Below are 12,525 nucleotides of genomic sequence, written 5' to 3' on the forward strand. Positions count from 1 at the left end.
TAAGGCTCCCCACTGAGGCATGAGCACCCAGCCACTCACTGCTTACCTCTGTGCTGTTCTTCCCATACCCATTCAAAAAAACCCACACCTCCAGCATCACCACCTTTGCTGCAGCACTGGGGGTGCAACAAGGGGGAGAAAAGCCCCATTCCTCTCCCCCCCCGCATTCCCTCAAATCCTCCAGGAACTGCTACCAGCTCCCTCCCCACTTGAAACTGGCTCTCAGGAGGGGACGGATTGACCTGGGGCCATGCACCCTATTTAGTGCCTCGTGGCTCGGCACCCAGCTTATCCCCTGAGCTTCCCGCGGGGGTTAATCCACAGCAGGGTTATGTCAGCTGGGGCAGGTGCCATCGCTCACAGCCACCACCAGTGTCCCCAGGTAAAGGTGCCAACAGGGAGATGTCCTCTGGCCTGGCTGGTCACCCGTGCAGTGATGGAAAACCGCAGGAAAGGGTGGGAAAGGGTGGCTGGTGCAGCAGGAGGCAGACTGCCTTGAAAAAGCCAGGCGGAGATTTAGGCTGCAGCAAAAAATGGGCTTGAAAGGGAGAAAAAAGGGAAAGAAAAGGGAGACAAAGAAGGTCTGTCTGTGTTACACAACGGAGCCGGGGACTGTGAATTGGGGTTTGTTGCAGTCTGCACCCCCAGCCCGACCCCCCCCCCCCCCCGACACTGGCAGCAGGTCCCCAGCCCGTGCACCAGGAGGAAAAGGTTGTGAGGTTTCAGGGCTGTTTCACAACAGGGCCGGTTTCACATTTTTAACCCTTTCTATAAACGCCCTTTTGCCGCCTCACCGGAAGCCAACGGGGCCGTTCCCACGCTGTGGCCCCCCCACAACCGTGTCCAGCCACAGGCAGCCGGCTCCCGCCCTCGCCGAGCTCCCACAGGGAGCTGTCGGATTTAGAACGCGGAGCGTAGGAGGCGGCTGCTGCCTCAGCCCGGCGCGTTGGCACAAGGTCCCGGCTGTGCCGCTCCGCGCTCAAGGTCCCACGGGAGCAGCCGGGTTTGGCTCCCGCCCCGCTGCCCATGGGGGAGAGGGATGGTAACGGGGTGTCTGAGGCCATGGGGCTGGGGAGCAGCAGAACCTGCCCACCCGGTCGAGGCGGCGTGGGCACACGGGTGTTGAGTGGGGCTGCCTGTGCCGTAGGGATGGGCTTGGCTGTGCCGTCGGGGTGGTGTGTGGGGTTGCTGGGTGTTTGCCACCTCACCGGGGCTGGCAAACCGTCTGCCCCAGCAAAACCCAAACAGGGCTGGGGAGCAAGTAGGAGCCCCCATTTTGGGTCGCCATCACCCATGGTTTGTACTCAAGGGCTTGCCCTTGCCTGGTAGCATGGGTTGCCTGCAGCCCTCGGTGGGCATAGGGGGTGTGGGCTGGAAGTCCCCCCAGGTCTAAGGTGTTTGGTGACCTGTGGGCAGCCAGGGGGTAGGGACAGGCCTTCCTCATCACCCCCCAAATGATAAGCACAGAATCTAAGACTGGTTTGGGTTGGAAGGGACCTTAAACCTCACCTGGTTCCAAACCCCTGCCATGGGCAGGGACACCTTCCACTAGAGCAGGTTGCTCCAAGCCCCGTCCAACCTGGCCTTGAACACTGCCAAGGATGGGGCAGCCACAGCTTCTCTGGGCAACCTGTGCCAGCGCCTCAGCACCCAAACAGGGAAGAATTTCTTCCTTATATCTAACCTACATATCCCCCCTGTCAGGTTAAAGCCATTCCCATCACAACAATAAAGCTATGCTAATACAGCGATTGCGACAACAACAGCGATAACGATAACAACGGCGGTAACAATAAGGGTTCTATCGAGGAGGGGCGGGGGGGGGGGGGGAAGCGGCGGGCGCGCGCGCGTTGGATAGGGGCGGGGCGGCGGCGGGGGGGGGGGGGAACAATGGGGTAGGGCGGAGAACCGGGGGGGGGAGGGGCTCTGGGCTGCTTTCGACTGACAAAGCAAAAGGGAGCGGAGCGGTAGCAGCGGGGAGGGATAGCGGTGAGTGCGGTCTTGGGCTGCGGGCGTGCGGGGACACCGGGTGCGAGGACACCGGGTGAGGGGACATGCGCCGGGGCCGAGATGGGATGAGGGTGATGCAGAAGGTCTGGGGGTGCCCGCTTGGGTGGCCCGTGGGAGGGGTGGAGAAGGGAAGGGAGTTTGTGTGTGTATATATATAAATATATATATAAATGTATATCTTTATATATATTTTATATATATATTAAATATGTATGTATATTCCTCTGTAACCTTGTAAGGCGGCCGCGGTGGCGGTGGAGCGGGCGGGCGGGCGGCTCCATCCCGGCCCCGGCAGTGGCGGCCCGCGGCAGCAGGTGGCCCTCGGCTGGCTTTCAGCACCCACAGCACCGCCCCGGGCACCCCCCGCGAGTGGGCTCCTTCCTCCCGGTGCGTCCCCTCCTGCTGATGCTTCCTTGTCTCCCCTCCCCTCCCCAGGTGAACCGTGAACCCCCCCGTCCCGAGCCGCCGCCATGTCCCGCCGCAGCCAGCGCCTCATCACCACCCGCTATTACCCCGGGGATGACGATGCCACGACCAGCAGCAGCAGCAGCTCCCTGCTGGGAGGGCAGGAGCTCCCCTTCAAGGAGGGCACTGGCAGGTTAGAGGGGTACGGGGGGTCCCATCTCCCAAACGCTGTCAGGGCCCTCCATCCCAGAGCATAGACCGGGCACCTTCCCTGGCAGCTTGCAGAAGGGAGCATGACGGCGAGCTCGCTGCGTTCCGGCATGGCCGCTGGCTGCCTGGGACTGGCTGTGCCCTTCGGCTGCTCCCAATCGCGGCACCTCTGCACTCCCCCCTGCCCCGCTGCAGTGGGCGGCTGGGGGGGGTTGGTACTGCCTGCAGCCCGATGGCGGGAGGGAGGTGTGCTGCCAGTACCGGGCCGGAAAACCGCAGCGGTGCGAGCGGAAGCGGTGCCCGCGGATGAGCGGCAGCGCCTCTCGGAAAGCAGCGGTTGCACCCTCCAAAACCTGCCCCCATCCGGTGCAGGGCCGAGGGAAGCGATGCCGGCCAAGGGCGTGGGGTGAAGTCCCCGTTTCTGCCCCGTGGGTGCACTGTGACATCTCCCTCCCGTATCCATGCATGGCTGATGAGACCGTTCTCGCCCACAGCAGGACGGTCAGGAGGAAATCGAGCAGCACCAAGCGCCTCTCTCCTGCCCCCAGCACCCAAACCTCCTACTACAGTGAGTCCCTGGTGAGCGAGTCCTACCTGGGGGGCAGCCGGGGCCTCGCTGCCCTGGGCACCTCCGTGCTGGACGATGCCCTAGACAGCCGTGCATATTGGGGTGAGCTCTCCCTTATGTTTCTCCCTCCCGCGGTAGCTGGGGATGTCCTTTGTGCACCAGCGGGGTGTTGGGGCAGCCCCACCAGGCTGGCTGCCCCCTTTGGGGATGGGGATCGTGGGTGGTTTCTGAGGAGGACTCTGTGTTTTGGGGGAAGGTGGTGAGTTCTCTACCAGGAGGAGAAGAGGCGCTGGGGACACAGAGTCCAGCAAGATCAACGGGCTGCTGGAGAGCAAGATGTACGACACCTACACCTCTTCGTCTGGGTACTCCTCGGAAGATGACTATGGCGGTAGGGATGCTCCGGCCTCTCTGTGGTGCCAGGGATGCTGGGGGAAATGTCCCCAAGGGGACCAGCCCAGCCCAGCACCTGCCTGTGCTCAGGGCGCTGTCAGCCCCACCTGTATGCCACCCCCTGTGTAAAGCCTTCACCCTGTGTGAAAGACAGGGGTGCAGGCGCTGTTTGGTGACTTACTGTCTTGTTTCTTCCTTCCCAGGTCACTTCTACTCAGGCCAGAGTAGCTCCGGGTCGGGGCTGAGGTCTGCAGCCTCCCGGATGGGCTCCTTTCTCTGGCTGGTGTTCACTGCACCACGTGAGTGGAGAGGTGTTTGCAGCAGCACCTTTTCTTCCCTGCTGGAGTCTCCGCTCCGCATGTGCTGTTCCATTATTGGGTGGAGGGGGTTTACCTCCCTGCGGAGCATCCTGGGGGACTGAGGGCACATTTTTGCCAGGATGCTGGCTGAGGCTTGGTTTGTCTCCCTGCAGTTCGGTTCCTGGGGTGGCTGTTCTCGGGGCTGGCAGCTGCCTGGCACCGCCTCACCGGCATGGCTCCATACCCAGACAGTGTCCCCTTCTCCAGGTGAGCGTGGTGGTGGGACACCAGGATGGGGGAGATATGGGGAAAACCCAGAGGACCCCAGAGAAGGGGTACCCCATAGACCAAACAACATGTGGGGTGGATGTCTTGTGCCAAAGCCTGGGTAGGCTTTGCTTTCCCTCTCGCCCCCATGCAGAGAAATGTGGTGGGAGAAAGTGGCTGCAGTCCTACAGGCACCTCTTTCTTCTCTGTGCTCCAGGCGCTACCCGTGGCTGAAGAGGTCTCTGCTTCTGCTGCTGCTCCTCCTGCTCCTCGCTGCTGCTGCCTACGGTGAGTTGGCCTGGTTCACTTGGCTGCCCTGAGATCAGGGGCAGTGCAGAGCATATCACTGGGGCATAGGATGGTCCTGAGCTCAGTGCTCCTGGTACCCTGGTGCATCTGTTGATGGCTGAGCTTCTGCACATCCACCCTGTCCCCTGCCATTTTAACCATCTCATCCCCCTGCATGCCTAGGAGCTTGGTACTTCTACCCCTATGGGCTGTCCACACAAAGCCTCCCAGCCTTCCCATGGTGGGGAGCAGGAAAGCTTTCCTCCTCTGATGTGCCTGAGACAGGGGACCTGACCACGCTGGACCAGGTAAGCCTTGGCAAAGGCATGGCAGTGACCCAGGTGGCGTGGGAGCCTGCCCAGAGCTGGGACAGTGTGGTCATGGCTGAAAGAGCCCTGCCGTGCTGGTGGAAATGGTTCCCCCAGCTTGTGGCCATCTTGCTCTTGGGTGTCCCAGGGATGGACTAGGGGAAACATCTGCCCTCTCCTGGGAAGCAGCAGATGAATAAGATGCCATTGACTTCAGGGACTGGATGTCCTGGGTCCCCTGTCACAGGGGTCCCTGTGGAGCAGGCAGCCCCCTGAGGGGCTGCATCACACCCTGGTTTTGCTGCTGCAGGGGCACCACCAGCTCCTGGCTCGCTTCCAGGCCCTGGAGAAGCACTTCGAGGTGCTGGAGGCTGAGATGTCACGGTGGGAGCTGCGGCAGGGAGCAGCAGCTGTGGCAGCAGAAGGGGAGCCACCCTCAGGGGATGTCCTGGCACTGCTGGAAGGGCTGTTGAGCCGCCGGGATGCGGGGCTGAAGGATCGTCTCCGCACTGACGTGAGCAGCCACCTCCAGGTGAGGTTTGGGGGGCATGTGGGAAGGTTGGGGGCATGTGAGGCTGGGCTCTGATGTTCCCCCCTGTTCCTCACCCTGCAGGGTGAGCTGGATGCTCTCCGAGCTGAGGTGCGGAGGGATCTAGATGGACACCTAGGGAAGGTGGCACAAGCCTCTCGGGTAAGCGAATGAGCATGTGGTGGTACCCAGGCAGGACATCCCTGCTACTGGCATCAGAGGTCTCACCCCTTCCCCTTCTCCTGGCAGGAGATGGAGACACGCTTGCTGCAGCTGAACTCGGAATGGCAGAGGTAATGCTGCTGTCCAAGCAGAGCTGCTGCTCTGTTAGGGGCAGGCAGGTAGGAGGGTGAAATACTCCCCGGGAGGCATAGGAGGCAAAGTCTGGTTTGCTTGGGGCAAAGGAGAGGTTGAGAGACACAATCTCGTGTGGAATGAGGGATGGACATGCGGGTGTGTTGGCAAGGAAGTGCCCGGGCTGCCAGCAGGGCTCAAAGGGTCATTGCAGCAAATAATGTTTCTGGCCGTTGTTTTGCATCCCTGTGGGGAGCATGGCCCTTCAACTGAGGAGTGAGCTGGGGATGCTTTCCCACAGGATGCAATAGAAGAGGTCATTGCTACAGGAATTAAACCCAATTGGGGCTGGAGATGGGCACAGGCCATGGGGGGGATGAACCTGCTCACCCTGTTTGCAGAGGGGAGCTTGGACTGCTGCCGGTGTGAGGTTGTGTTGCCCCTTTCTGTCGGCACAGCTCAGCACAGGAGAGCCTGCGAGGAAGCTTCCAGCAGGAGGTGGACAAGCTGGAGCAGGAGGTGGCAGCGCTGAGGAGGGAGCTGGCGAGCCTCAAGTCGGACCAGGAGGTGATGGGGAAGCACATGGAGGGGATGCTGGAGCAGCTGAAGGCAGCGCGGGCTGACGTGAGTCCCTGGTCCCACTATGTTCGGCAGAGGGGGGCACAAGGGTGCCTGCCATGGGTCTGAGCTCTGTGCCCTGTTTCAGGTGGAAGCTCAGTTCCCAGCGTGGGTCCGTCAGTTCCTGTCACAGTCCCGCCGGGATGGCACTGCTGGGCTTGTTCTCCAGCAGGAAGACTTGCAAGCGGAGCTCCAGGCCCTGGAGCATAAAATCTTGGCCAAAGTCGTGGAGGACAGGAGGCTGTCAGCACGGGATGCTCGGATCGGAGTGGCCCTGCAGCAAGGGGGGACCACGGGGGTCACGGAGGAGGTGAGTGTTGGAGACTGCACGTGTGGCATCAGGGGCTGTGTCCCATTGTGTGTATGTGAAGGGGGGTGACACACGTGCCTAGTAAATGGCAGAGCCATGGGGACTGCCCTTATATCTGGAACATCAACCATGGGCTCACATCCCACCTGGCAAGAGCATCCCTGAGACTCCTCCATCCTTGAAACTTATGCATCTCTGAAAGTCCTCCATCCCTTCTCTGCTGCTCGCTTCCACTGAGGTGTGTCTGCACTCTGCTCTGGAAGGGGTCACTGGCAATATCTGCATGCCTGTAGGGCTCTCTCTGTCTTAAAATCCAGGCTTCTGCTCGCATATCCTTCACCCAAAAGGCAGGGCAGATGCCATCAAGGTTTGAGCATCTTGTTTACCCCTATCTTCAGCAGCACCGCTGAGTCACTTGGGGCAAAGCATTTCAGCCAAATGACACCGAAGGAAAAAATGAGCCTGCTTGCTTTGGAAATTGTTGTTGGCAATTCCCTATGGAGGTAGTGAAGGGGAGGGATCAAAAGCTGGGATTTGCAGTCCCTGCAGAGCTTTGTGCACACACAAAGTTTAGACCCACAGTGGTGCTGCAAGGTCCCAGCTCCTGGGGCTGGGTTTTGGCTCCAGAGTGATGGTCTGGCCAGCTCCTCCTTTTACAGATCGGGGGAGCTCCCATCAATCCTGCAGGATGCTGCAGGAGGGGCCAGCTGATGACACTGAGGAGGACTGCGTGGGCTGTCAGGTTGTGTCTGGTACCTGCTGGGGGACACTCCTCCTCTCCTAGGCCTACCTCTTCTTTTGGGACAGGGACAGACAAGCCCAGTGTGCCTGGGCACTGCCCCTTCATGCACAGCTCCTCTCTGGGCTATTTTTAGCAGCCTCTAACAAGGCTTCCCAGCCAAACGCATGTCCTCTCATTCCTGCCACAGTGATTCATCCCCCGGCTGCTTGCAGGAAGGTCCTTGCGCCCTCTCTGTCCCCATGGGGCAGAGGTGGGTGGGAGGCAGATTGCCCACCCTGGCACCTTTCACTCTCTGCTCTCCCACAGCAAGTGCATCTCATCGTGGACCAGGCCCTGAAGCACTACAGCGAGGACCGTGTGGGGATGGTCGACTATGCCCTGGAGTCGGCAGGTAAGTGTGGGGTGAGCCAGCCATCTTGGGGAGGGGACCACATACCTGCTGGTATGCAGCTTACCTGGTGCTGTCCCCTCTCTATGTCAGGGGCCAGTGTCATCAACACCCGCTGCTCAGAGACCTATGAGACACGGACGGCGCTGCTGAGCTTGTTTGGCATCCCCTTGTGGTACCACTCGCAGTCCCCCCGTGTTATCTTGCAGGTGGGCACCCTCAGGGTGAGAAGGGAAGGGCCGGCTGGGCTGTTTCTCTTGGCTGATGTCAGGGAGAAAATGGCACTGATGGTGATAACATTGCTGGTGTATTGCTCTTGTGCTTATAGCCAGATGTCAACCCTGGGAACTGCTGGGCATTTCGTGGGTCCCAGGGCTTTGCCGTCATCCGTCTCTCCAGCATCATCCGCCCCACGGCCGTGACACTGGAGCACATCCCAAAAGCTCTCTCGCCCAAGGGGACCATCCCCAGTGCCCCCAAGGACTTTGCTGTCTATGTGAGTGACCTGAGGGAGGAGCAAGGGGACACAGTGGGAGGGTGTCATGAGAGAGGGTGCAGGAGGAGAGGGCTAGTGAGCCCTGTACCTGGCTGTGGGGTGATCTGGTGTGGTTGGTCTTACATTCAAGAGGGGGAAGAAGCAGTAGTAAGGGGGAGAGGGAGAGCACCAGGCTTCAGGAGGGGGTTTTGGAAGCACTGGAAGAGGGAATTGAGCAGGTATAACTCTTGGTCTCTTCCTCCTCATCCTTCCCCACTGGCCCCTGTCCCCATTTGTCTGTTTTGGCCTGGAAGAGCAGGAGTGGAGACCAAGTGTGCTTGTGCCTCCATCTCCCTCTTTTTTCCTGGGTGCACCTCTGGTTTCCCTCTCTGATCACCACCCGTTCTCCCTTTCTGCCTCCCTGCCCCTCCGTAGGGTTTAAAGGAGGAGGGAGAGGAGGAGGGCCTTCTCCTTGGGCAGTTCAAGTACGACCACAATGGCAGTCCCATCCAAACATTTTACTTCGAGGTAAGTGCTTTGCTCTCGGAGCACCTGACCCCAAGAAGACAACGGGACCCCTGGGCTCTTTGAGCCCCAGAGAGCTCTCAAGGGCTCAGGTTTTTCCTTCCCCCTCTCCCCAAGGATGACACCATTGGCCTGTACCAGCTGGTGGAGCTGCGGGTGCTGAGCAATTGGGGTCACCTCGAATACACCTGCATCTACCGCTTCCGTGTGCACGGGGAGCCGGCGCACTGACCCCAGCGTGGGATGAGGATACTGCCGGGCTGACAGCAGGAGGGGTTCGCCTGGGTCACCGCTTCGCACATAGAAACCCTGGGATGTGCCAGCAGCTGCTTCCCACGAAAGCTGAGGTTTAAGGGGTGAGGCTTTCACTCTTACAAGGACTGGGGTGGCAAAGCAAGAGCATCCCATGTGGGTCCTGGTGCAGCCTGGCTTGTTTTAAATGTGTATTGGACACTTTAACTTTTTAAAGCTCCTTTTTTATCAGGTCTGCGCAGCTCTTCATCCCCACTGCCTGCTCCTTTCCAACAGTGTGCCTAGTGTTGCCAGGGCTTGGAAAAGGGGCATGGAATTTTGCCATGTGCTTCACACAGGCTTGGGTGCGATACGGTGTATGGGACCGTGGTGACTGGCTCGGTGCCGGCGGAGTGGGTAGGAGCCAGCAGTCACAGCCACGGACTCTCTCCCCTCCTCACAGGGTCGTTTCTCCTGCCTTAGTGTTGGCTTTGGTAGAGATCTCCCCGTCTCTGATGCTGGGCTGGCAGAGGGGAAGTAAGACAGTATTAGTGAAGTACTAACATAAACTAACGGTTCGGGGTGGCAGGAGGGGAGGAATTTGGCATGTGGTGGTGGCAGAGCCTGCCCCGGTGCTGCTCTCTCTCTGCTCAAGCCCTCCTGCTTGCCAGCGGCTGGGTATTGGCAATGCCGTTGGCCTCCCTGGCTGGCTGCTCCCCAGTGTTAAGCTTGATAATGCTATTGAAGACTCCTGTTACCTGCTTTCCTTTTGGGTTTGTTCTGTTTTTTTGAGGGGGGAGGAGGTATTTTCCAGGTGGGGTGTTAGGGGTTTTATTTTTTGTAGTAACAAAGTTAAAAAACCTTTTCCATGTGGTTTCTACTTAACCAGAGAACGTTACATGGTGCCCCTTGGGCAAGTGGCTTAGATGCAAAGAGGGCTAGAGCTTTGTTTAGTATGGGAATAGTGCACACACAGTAGGATAAGCTAGAATAAGACGAGCAGAGCTATTTAAAACACAGGCCTTGAGTTGCTTGTGGCTTGGTAGCTGAACCTGGGAGCCAAGGTCCTCCGTGGACTGCTGCCAGGCAGGGTGCTGGAGATCCTGCCCTCCTTGCTCCGGAGACATCCTCCGAGACTGCAATGTGTGGCTGTGGCCTCTTGTCCATGGCTGCATCTGTGTACAGGTGACTGTCTGCAGTGAGCTGGAGCTCTGCCCCACTCTCATCATGGGTGGGAGATGGGGCAATCCCCAGGGCTTGCAGGTGCCAGCATGCTCCTATGCTCCTGCACCTTGGGGAGCAATGGGGCCTCCCCCACCTGCGGTGCTCAGGGCTGCCTCTGTCACCTCCTGGTCCCCAGTGGCAGATGGCTGGCACAGAGTGATCCTTCTCTTGGAAGGGCTCCCTTTCCCTGCTGCCTCCTCCTGACCAGCGTGGCTCGGTTCCCTGACCATGCTGGAACAGAAGGGGGAGTTCTGCCTGCAGTGGGCATGTAAATCCTGCCTCTATCCATAGGGTTGTGATAGGGGGCAGGGGACAGCAGGAAGTCCTCCCCTGTGGCAGGGGACTGCAGGAAGGTTGCATGAGGGCCTTCCCTGAGCTGAGGAGTGCCAGGGCCATCTGGCCACTCTGCTTCCTGGCTGCCTGCATCACCCCTAGTTTGGCTTACGTTCTTGGATGGCACTTAAAGCCTCCACATTTGTCATATATTTTGTTGAAATAAAAGCTAAAGGGCTCATGTTTACTATTTTGGCCCTATCTGATGCTGGCATCATCCTTCCCCTGGCACCACCAGCAGTTAGGGGTGCATAATGAATTGATTCTCATATGGTCTTTTCTGCTTGAAGCACTGTAGGGTGAGGGATAAAGAGGAGGGGAATGGGCTGAAGTGTCTCCCTTCAGCATGCTCCAGTGTACGCTGGGCAGAGGGGCTGAGTTCTGACCCACTCCATGCCACATGGAGGGGATGAGGGTGATGTTAGCACATCCCTTCTGGAGGGGTCTTTTTGCTCCGAGCTAGGAATGCAGCCCCATCTCCAGCAGCTTAAAGTGACCCCATGGAGCTCTCTGCAGCACTGGGAGGCCCTTTTGTTGGGAGAAAGGAGATCCGCAGCCAGATCCAGCAAGGATAAATTCTCTCCTATATTGAGCACAGTCTTAATTCTTGGCAGCTACAGCCAGAGTTATTTTAAACTTGTCTGCAGCTGCCTGCTTGCCTGGGAGTCATGTCCATGAGTGCCCTGCGCACATGGCGTTGTGCTTTTATAAATGCCTAGGCCTGGCCTGGGTTGGGCAGAGCAGCCCCTGTATTTGAGTGATAGAGAGCAGAGATGAGGCTCTCCCCCTTCCCCAGGGGTTCTTTGGCTGCTGGAGCAAATGCCATAACCACAAGGCTGAAAACCCCTTTTCTTACTTCCCTTCTAGCTCCCTGCCCCCTGGGTTGGGCTGCCAGGATGGACAGGGTCTTCTTGCTTCTCTGGTAAATCGGGCATGGTGGTGAGAGGTGGCAAAAGGGGAACCTCTTTCCCCAAGAATGGAACTGGAGCTGGGTCTCTGCTGTTAACCACTGGCTATGGGGTAGGGCGCATTTGGCTTTACAGGGCAAGCCTGCCCTGTCCTTTGGAGATAAAAGTGTGCTATTCTGAGGTTAAAAACCCCTGGAGCCATCAGTGAGAGGTCACCTTGGGGTTTATGCAGGGGTTAGTGCTGGTTTTGGAGGTCTCCTCATGCCAACTGCATGAGGAGTCCCAGGAAGGCATGGTGAGACTACACACGGTTTGTCAGCACCCAAGCTCTGCTCATGGGTGCCAGGCTGCAGTCAGAGCACTCAGGCAGCTGCTCTCCATTGCTGCAACACCTTCCTGAGCTGCAGAGGGAAAGAAGGCACATCAAACCGCCGCTTCAGCACGTGCATCTCTGCCCAGAGGTATTTCATCCTCGTGCTGCTGCAGATGAGCCTGGTGAGGCAGGAGAAATGGGAAACAGCTGTCAGAGCAGATTTCCCTTATTTTACTCTGTTTCTATCCTCTGTTCTCCCTCCTCAGTTTGCCCTGCACAGGAGATGAGTTTGTATTTGATACTGTAGCCTGTTGCAAATGCTGCACTGTTTTGTTCATTTTATTTTTTAATCAACAGATTGTAATTTATGCCTATGCAAGAAAAAAAAACAAACCGAGACAAATAAATTATATCAAAAACTGCTGTGTTTTGGGTGTGATGTAGGTGAATTTGCTGGTGGGAATGATGCACAAGCTACTCCTGTAGCTTTTCTGTGTATTCTTACGGCAAATCCTTATTTTCTAGCCTGACATACTAACTCTAGGGAAAGAAGTTTTTACACCTTGTTATCAAACAGACTCGGATGCAAAAACTGCATGGAGTAATGATAAAAACAAGACTTAAAATCCTAAGGAATTCAAGTCATTAGTAACTTCCAGTAAGTAGTCTGTGGTGGTCCATGGTTGCATGCTCATTCCATCCTTCCGTGACCACCAACCGCTCCCTGGACATTCATCCATATTGTGTCTTATCATGGGTAGGAGCAGAGCCAGGCTGTGCCCTGAGGAGTGGTAAATGAGACTGAGGCAGCAGGGAAGGCAAGGACAAAGCCTGACCTATCTCCCAAGTTAAGGGTAGCTGCAGGTTGCTCTCTTTTCCTTAAACAT

General features: G+C 57.9%; 1 protein-coding gene across 3 annotated transcripts; it reads left to right on the plus strand.

Annotated features, from left to right (window-relative positions):
- The first annotated feature begins 2,253 nt into the window (after positions 1–2,253).
- SUN2 (Sad1 and UNC84 domain containing 2) lies at positions 2,254–10,623 on the plus strand. 3 transcript variants are annotated; one of them, XR_009965187.1, is made up of 17 exons: positions 2,254–2,608; positions 3,120–3,295; positions 3,450–3,584; positions 3,790–3,885; positions 4,059–4,152; positions 4,370–4,440; positions 4,624–4,748; positions 5,059–5,280; positions 5,362–5,439; positions 5,527–5,570; positions 6,030–6,195; positions 6,278–6,499; positions 7,548–7,632; positions 7,723–7,838; positions 7,958–8,125; positions 8,424–8,632; positions 8,747–8,767. XR_009965187.1 is itself a non-coding variant. In XM_062620524.1 (17 exons), the coding sequence occupies exons 1-17, from the start codon at positions 2,481–2,483 to the stop codon at positions 8,858–8,860; spliced, it is 2,130 nt and encodes a 709-aa protein (XP_062476508.1). In that variant the 5' UTR covers positions 2,258–2,480; the 3' UTR covers positions 8,861–10,623. The 3 variants fall into 3 exon arrangements, 2 of the variants coding, with proteins under 2 accessions (XP_062476508.1, XP_062476507.1); XM_062620524.1 differs by having other exon boundaries at positions 2,258–2,608; positions 3,123–3,295; positions 8,540–8,632; positions 8,747–10,623; XM_062620523.1 differs by having other exon boundaries at positions 2,259–2,608; positions 8,540–8,632; positions 8,747–10,623.
- The last annotated feature ends 1,902 nt before the right edge of the window (positions 10,624–12,525 follow it).

This window comes from Pezoporus occidentalis, unplaced genomic scaffold (genome assembly GCF_034315485.1).
Source record: "Pezoporus occidentalis ecotype Australia unplaced genomic scaffold, CSIRO_AGI_Poc_V1 ctg221, whole genome shotgun sequence".
Lineage (NCBI taxonomy): Eukaryota > Metazoa > Chordata > Aves > Psittaciformes > Psittacidae > Pezoporus > Pezoporus occidentalis.

Coding starts and splice junctions, on each gene's coding strand:
- SUN2 (XM_062620523.1), top strand. CDS start 2,481: ATGTCCCGCCGCAGCCAGCGCCTCATCACCACCCGCTATTACCCCGGG. Junction 3,585..3,789: donor CTCGGAAGATGACTATGGCG/GTAGGGATGCTC, acceptor CTTCCTTCCCAG/GTCACTTCTACTCAGGCCAG. Junction 6,196..6,277: donor TGAAGGCAGCGCGGGCTGAC/GTGAGTCCCTGG, acceptor GCCCTGTTTCAG/GTGGAAGCTCAGTTCCCAGC.